This window comes from Scyliorhinus torazame, chromosome 1, assembly GCF_047496885.1.
Source record: "Scyliorhinus torazame isolate Kashiwa2021f chromosome 1, sScyTor2.1, whole genome shotgun sequence".
Lineage (NCBI taxonomy): Eukaryota > Metazoa > Chordata > Chondrichthyes > Carcharhiniformes > Scyliorhinidae > Scyliorhinus > Scyliorhinus torazame.
In genome coordinates, this window is record NC_092707.1 from 156,838,816 (window position 1) to 156,846,378 (window position 7,563).

The 7,563-nt window shown below is 45.2% G+C and overlaps 1 protein-coding gene across 3 annotated transcripts in view; it reads left to right on the top strand.

Annotated features, from left to right (window-relative positions):
* The window catches only part of LOC140415467 (arf-GAP with SH3 domain, ANK repeat and PH domain-containing protein 2-like), a 197,478-nt gene extending 192,975 nt beyond the window's left edge, over positions 1 to 4,503 (top strand). For all 3 annotated transcript variants that reach the window (XM_072501057.1, XM_072501059.1, XM_072501058.1), the window contains 2 exons: positions 1,042 to 1,164; positions 3,094 to 4,503. In XM_072501057.1, the coding sequence (XP_072357158.1) occupies positions 1,042 to 1,164; positions 3,094 to 3,168 (198 nt within the window). In that variant the 3' untranslated portion in view covers positions 3,169 to 4,503. The remainder of the gene's footprint in view (positions 1 to 1,041; positions 1,165 to 3,093) is intronic.
* Positions 4,504 to 7,563: the final 3,060 nt, after the last annotated feature.

Genomic DNA, 7,563 nt, shown 5'->3' on the forward strand with positions numbered 1-7,563 from the left:
CGAGATGCCTCTGCTACTCCTTCCACCAGCACCACCACACCTCCTTCCCCACACTATTCAGTGAAGGGAAAAACAAGTGTGTGAACCTAACAAACCAAAAGCTACCTAGTCTAATCCAATCCTCCGCTCCCTTCCATATTATTGTACTCAAATCACTAATTCCCAGAATAAATCCTAGCAAATGGAGATCTGATACACTCCCAACGTAGGGTTTAGAATCACAAGGAAGTTAAGTTATGTCAAGGCCTGGATTAATAATCCACATGTGGGTTCAAAAGGGGCAGCATGGTAGCAGAGTGGTTAGCACTGTAGCTTCGCAGCACTACGGTCCCAGGTTCGATTCCCGCTTGTGTCACTGTCTGTGTGGAGTCTGCACGTTCTCCCGGTGTCTGCAGGGGTTTCCTCCGGGTGCTCCGGTTTCCTCCCATAAGTCCCAAAAGGCATGCCATTAGGTGAATTGGACATTCTGAATTCTCCCTCCGTGTACCCGAACAGGCGCCAGAATGTGGGACATGGGGGATTTTCACAGTAACTTCATTGCAATGTTAATGTAAGCCTACTTGTGACTATAATAACGATTATTATTAAATCCCACCATTTAGAGTTTGAGAATTTGAATTCAGTTGGGGTAAAATAAATAAATGGGTAAATGAAAAGCCAGTGTGCAAAAAGTGACCAGGGAGCTGCCAGATTGTCCTAAAAACATTTATACCCCTGTAGGCGAACAAAACCTCTATCATCCTGTCCATATCTGGATCTAAATGTGGCTCCAGTTTCACACCAATTTACTTGATGCTCAGTTGCTTCCTGAAGTATTTTTAAGAACCACTTGGTTGCGCAAAGCTACTTCTTGCTGTAGTTCAAGAAGGTAGCCTAACGCCACCAAGTCAAGACAGCTAGCGGCTGGACAATAAATGCCAACTTTGCCAAATCCCCCAAATTAGTAATAATGAGAGAAATCTTTTGTGATCATGTGTCACCAAATACTATGTATCTTGAGACGTGGCTTGGGTGCGCCATTTCAATGTGTTACTTCCACAGGTGAAGCTGAAGCAGAAGAGAGTTAAGGCTATCCTGGACTGTATAGCGGACAATCCCGATGAACTGACCTTCACCAAGGGGGAGGTCATTATTGTGACTGGGGAAGAAGACTCGTTTTGGTGGGTGAGTAACCTGCCTTTCCAAAAACTCGTCCTGCTGTTGAATAAACTTTGTAACGCTCACAGGCTGTTCGGGCAGAGGTAATGTGGGTGAGCAGATTCCTTCAATTCGAGGGGATGTCTTCATCTTACACCTTGCATTCCGCACATCAAAGACCTGAATTTATCGTGTCTTTCAGAGCGCTTCACAGAAATGTTATTACAAAAATTCAATAGTGAGCTAAATAAGGAGATGTGAGCTGAACCCAAGTAGCTACTGAAAGGATTCAGCCAGCTGCCGTCAGCTATACCCAATCTATGGACCATTTGGCTGAGTGTAGTTTTAGACAGGCGGTGAAATAGGTATGTTTTTTACATCTTAAAAAAGGAGAGGGGTTAAGGGATGGTATTCCAGAGCTTCAGGCCTGAGCAGTGGAAGACATGGCCACTAATAGTGGAGGAAAGAAAATCAGATGGCCAGAGTTGGAGGCTAATTATTTTGTCGGAATATGGCGACTAGGGGCTTTTCACAGTAACTTCTTTGCAGTGTTAATGTAAGCCTGCTTGTGACAATAAAGATTATTATTATTATTACCTGCGAGGACATACAAGCCTTTGTTCAACGTCTTATCTGAAAGACTGATAGTTAGTTTTCACATCCAGTCTCCTCAGGTACAATTCTGCAGATGGTGCTGTGACCAACAGGCCATTCTTCATGTGTGTGGCTTGATTGCATGTGTCAGTCTGACCCGTGACAATGAAGCACCTCTCAGAGCAGCTCAACCATACTCTTGGCCAATCAGTATCCTGGGGACCGAACCGGACCAGCGATAAAAATACTGTGGCTACAGGGGCAGGTCAGGGTCTGGGAATCCCGTGGTGTGTAACTCCTGACTCCTCAAAGCCTGTCAACCGTCTACAAGGCACAAGTCAGGGGTACGATGGAATACTCTCCACATTCCTGGACGAGTGTAGCTCCAACCATGCTCAAGAATGTTGACTCCATCCAGGACAAAGCAGCCCGCTTGACTTGCTACCCAATTATCACCTCAACCATTCACTCTCTCCCGGCCCCGGGTCACTGTCCATGTGGAGTTTGCATATTCTCTCTATGTCTGCTTGGGTCTCACCACCACAACCCAAAGATGCACAGAGTAGGTGGGTTGGCCATGCTAAAATTGCCCCTCAATTAGAAAAAAAAATTGGGTATTCTAAATTTATTTTAAACAAACATTCACTCTCTCCACCACCAATGCACAACGGCAGCAGTGTGCACCATCTACAAGTTACACTGCAGCAACTCACCAAGGCTCCTTCGACAGCACCTTCCAAATCCACAAGCTCCAGCACCCAGAAGGCCAAGGCAGCAAATGCATGGGAACTCTACCACATGTAAGTTCCCCTCCATTCCATACACCATCCTGACTTATAACTATATCAGCCGTTCCTTAACTGTCACTGGGTCAAAACTCTGGAACTCACTTCTTAACAGCAATGTGGGTGTTCCTACACCAAATGGACTGCAGCGGTTCAAGAAGGTGGCTCACGGATATGTACTCAGGGGTGAGTAATAAATGCTGCCAGCAACTCTCTCATCCCTTGATGAAAGAATAAAATAACGATTGTGACTAGAAACTTTGGCCATTTCTGTTTATCTTGTTTTTGTTTGCCTTTTCTATTCCAGGGTCCTGAGGCTAATTTTGGCACCCCTATTGCCATCTTGGTTGAGGCTGGCTGGGAATTGAGGCTCACAGCTCTTAGTCTGCATGAACTCAATGTTGAATTGAACTATGCTATAGTGACTAAGTCCATATAGCTCATTGGAGCTATTTCAGTCAGGGATTAACAGACTGAAGCAACATGGTTGTGCTTATCTCCAACCTTTAAGGCAGTAATGAATTGCTCATTAGCAGTTGTAACTAATTTTAATTGCTCAAATCTGCTCATTTTGCAGGTTGGACATATTGAAGGAGACAAGTTGAGGGCAGGAGCCTTCCCAGTCGACTATGTCCATCTCTTGTCCGAATGACCAGGTTACCACCTTCTCCAGTGGAAGGAGTTTGAGACCTGTGGACTTTGCAAACTACTCGGGAGGCCTGCCTGAAAGTGTGGGTTTTCCTGGTCAGTCTTGGGACGATGTTGGCTGCCTTTCCACAGGATGCCAGCTTCACTACTGGGTTTCAGTCTGATTACAAGATGCCCTTTGGGGAACTTAGAAGATCTTATTTTTATTGCTATCATTGGGGAACCTTAATGTTCTGGCTGAACTTGAACTGGAACTGATTGATCGATGGCCAAGCCTCAACCTACAGTGACCAACTTCTTTTTACTATTTAGCAGCCATTCCTTTTGTGCATCTTGATTTGTAAAATTGCCATGAGCTGATTATTTATGGGTTGGCACAATTGAACAGGGGCATTTGCTGCCTTGCCTGAACAACACATTCCGCAGAGGTGGGCTGAACACTGGGTTGAGGATTAGGGTGGGAATGTTGTAGAATTCCCAGGGTTTTAAAAGATGAGGACCCTGAAGGATGAACCAAGCTTTGCTGAGGATATGGATACATGTTTGTTAATGTGTGACTGATGCAGGCTCCATGCACCTAGATGGATCAGAAACCTGCAACTCCCTACGTATGGACTGCAGTAAGCCAAGACGGTGGCTCATCACCACCTTCTCAATAGAAATTAGAGGTGGACTTTCATTTCACAAGAAAGAATTTAAAAATAAGTCAAGACTGGGGAAAATATGATGCAGAGACTGAATGTTTATTGCATGTTCAATACAAAACGAGAGGTGAATGTTATTAGCGGGGGGAAGGGGTAGGGTCTAGTGGTGTATGGGCTGAATGTTTATTGAAAAGTTGAATTGTAATATGTGGATCGAATGTTGCATTGTACAGTGTAAGAATGGGAAGAGAAGGGACTTCAGTTTAGGAAAACTGTAAATACATCAATTGAAGTTAAATGTTTAATACTGTCCACTGACTATCAAAAGATCTCAACTGCACTACAATACCTGGAAGCTACAGGAGCCTTGATGATTTGAGTTGTTTGGGGCAGTTCATAGCTTGAGTGGAAGCAAAGTGACAGAGAAGAAGACCACTGCACAAGTGTGCACTCTCGCCATTCTGAAATTCTACTTTGTAAACAGATTCCCCACCAGCTACGCAAACTGGGACATTTTGTTGGAAGAATTAATCATTTTACTTTGGGAGAATTCCAGTAAGTTTATAACCAGTAAGTTTTGTTATTTTGTTCATTGAAAGAACCTGTATATGACTCGAGGAATCGCTGCAATGTCTTTTTTTTAATGATTAGCCTGTTCAAATTGGCAGTGTTTTTAATAAATATTGTCAAAATGCTGCCTTATGTGGAGTCATAAATTGGACTGTGAGGTTGATGGATGTGGCTGGAAGAGTGAATGGGGGATGCGTGAGATATGGTGGCGGGGTGGGCAAAGAGAGGCATCACCTACCTCCTTTCATTCTCAAATCCCACTGTCCACTCAGGTAATAGATCTCCTGTCCTGGATTTCAACAAGTTATCATGCTCAAGTGAGAGGCAAAATTTTCCCAGAGTGGGGTTTGTACAAAAACCTGAAAGCATTTTGTTACATCTGGTCCCCAAATGAGGTTCCCCAAATGTGTTTTTTTTTAAAAGTATTGTTATTAAGGTTTAACATTTTAGAGAATAACGCAACAAAATTACAAAATAATACATCGCCATAAGCAAGGAACAAAAAAAAACGGTTCAACATAATGGGTACAGACAGAGAGACAGGAGCACAACTGGCTCGATGCAAATCATTAGTCATAACTAGGTACCTATACAGCCCCCCCAGAAACTAAGAGAGAAACAGGATGAGGCCATGAAAACCAAGGTAAAATGGTGCACACCTTCCCATGCCACATCAGCCCGCAATTACTACGGGAAATCAGATTACATTTTCCATCATGTTCGAGTGCGCACCAACATATATATCCCTCAATTCTAGCAGCACCAAAGGCACCAACGATCCACCACAACCTCTTCTCAGTTACGAGACCCATCTGCACCCAGGTGGGGGCCAAGCACGGATTCTTCATTCCCACGCTTACAAAAGCAAAGAAAATACATAAAAACCCCGAACTAAGGGGAGTTACATATATACCACAAAACGTAACTTAATCCCAAACTACCAAACGTAGGACTCTGCTCATTCCCCATGCACCGAAGAAGCAAAACCCAACCTCCCAGGATGTCCCCAACAAGCACCCTCGAGAAAACATTCCCAGCCCCCAAAGGCAATAGGATACCAGCCACAGCACCAGACCTTGCCCAGCCAAGAACACCCCGACACACATGAAACTATACCCCTAGGAACTCCAGCACACTATAAATCCTGCACCCGAGCCAAACCCGTACCTCTCCTAGCCCATCTGGGGCAATGTGCCGTCCCCACTTATATTAAGAAGAAGAGAATAATTACTCCAGCCACAGCTGGGGTGACCCCAACCCGAGAAGAATAAGGGCCATCATGACATGCAATAATTGGGGGGGGCGGGGGAGCGGCGATTCCATCCTCCGCGGTACAACCAGGGGAACCTCCCCCTAAACTAACGGACCAGACCAGGATTAGAACAGCACCCTGCTCATCTGGGTGAAGAGGGAAAGAAAGAAAAACCCCAAGGGAGAGACACCCAAACTGACTCAGAATGACCATCATCACTGAAAGGATACCAAAAGCAATCCCTCTCCTCAACAACCCAACCACAATTAGCCAGTCTCACCTCGGCATGTGCCATTATTAAATCTTCTTACTCTAATATTACAAAGAGGAACCCAAGAGAAAGAAAGCTCAACCTCAAGAAATAGTCAGAAGGAATCCAGTCCTCCCCAGGATTCAAAATCTGCCCAGGCCATCGAAGGATAAAGGTATGGATTCTTAAATTCAAATATCCTGAAACAAAATCCCCCAAAAAACCAACATCGGTTAGCTCTATCTGGGGAGCTATCCTCAATCTCAGTGAGGACTGAACTAATCCTGCCAACCCCAACCCAGCAGCACAGTGGTTAGCACTGTTGCTTCACAGCGCCAGGGACCCATCTTTGATTCTTGGCTTGGTTCACTGTCTGTGTGGAGTTTGCACAGTCCCCCCGTGTCTGCGTGGGTCTCACCTCACAAACCCAAAGATATGCAGGCTAGGTAAATTGGCCCCGCTAAATTGCCCCTTAATTGGAAAATGACTAATTGCATACTCTAAATTTATTTTAAAAAACTAAACACTCCCCTTCCACAACCACAAGGATTGGAAGACATAATGACAAAAAGGAGTGAAACTGTGCATAGCTCACAAAATCGACTCAATGTGATTATGCAAGAACAGGATAATCGACAACAGCCGCTCCCATGCCCACATCTCACACTAATGTGCAGGAGAAAGGGCAACAATAAATAATTGACAATATAATCAAAGGAGTAATGTCCAGGATTATGGAAGAATTGCAGAATAAAGACACCATTTTGCATAAGAAGGTAAAAGATAAGCCAGTATCAGCGAGCACTCTTCAGGATCTCAAGGTTTCCAACGCTCGAAGCACAAAGCACCATCGCTTCCACCATGCTGTCTCTCTGGCGCCCAGGTGGTCCACAGTCTAGGCCCTAGCGGTGAAGGACAACTCCACCTGCTTTGCGACCTTCAACATCTCATGACAAGCATTGAGAATAGGAAGGTACAGGACCAGCGATTCGTGGACCTGACGATCCCTTGTCTCGAAGATTGGATTTGTTGTGCTCTATCGAATCTGATGCACACAGTCTCCAAATCAGGACTATCCAAACATGGCCGCCAATTCTCAAACTGAACCGAGTACTTGCTTCCCACCTCTTGCCACGGACCGGCCCATGGGCACACTGATGCGCAATCAATTACTCTCGAGTCAAGGTGAGTCATAACTAATAGGCTTTAATCTGCTAGAACTGTTCCCAGCAGCTTCGATACAGAAAGTGAAGGCTGCTGGGATGGCATCGGTTCTTATAATCTCAGGGCGGAGCTATGTACATCAGCCAATGGTAGACTCCTGGGTCTAGCCAATGGTCATCCACCTCTCAGGTACCGCAATATCTGGTATTACCACACACACATAGCCCGGCCCCTAGCTCTTGAATTGTCAGGATAAATGACACACCATGCAGTAGGATCATGATGACAAGAAGGCGGGCCCTAACCAGGGAAAGTGCCCTTTCAAGTGCAAGAACTCACTTGTACGCCTCCACAAGTGTTCCTTAAACAGCACCTTCCAAATCCACGACCACTACCATCTAGAAGGACAACAGCAACAGATACCTGGGAACCCCACCACCTGGAGGTTCCCGTCCAAGTCACTCACCACCCTGACTTGGAAATATATCGCCGTTCCTTCACTGTCGCTGGGGCAAAATC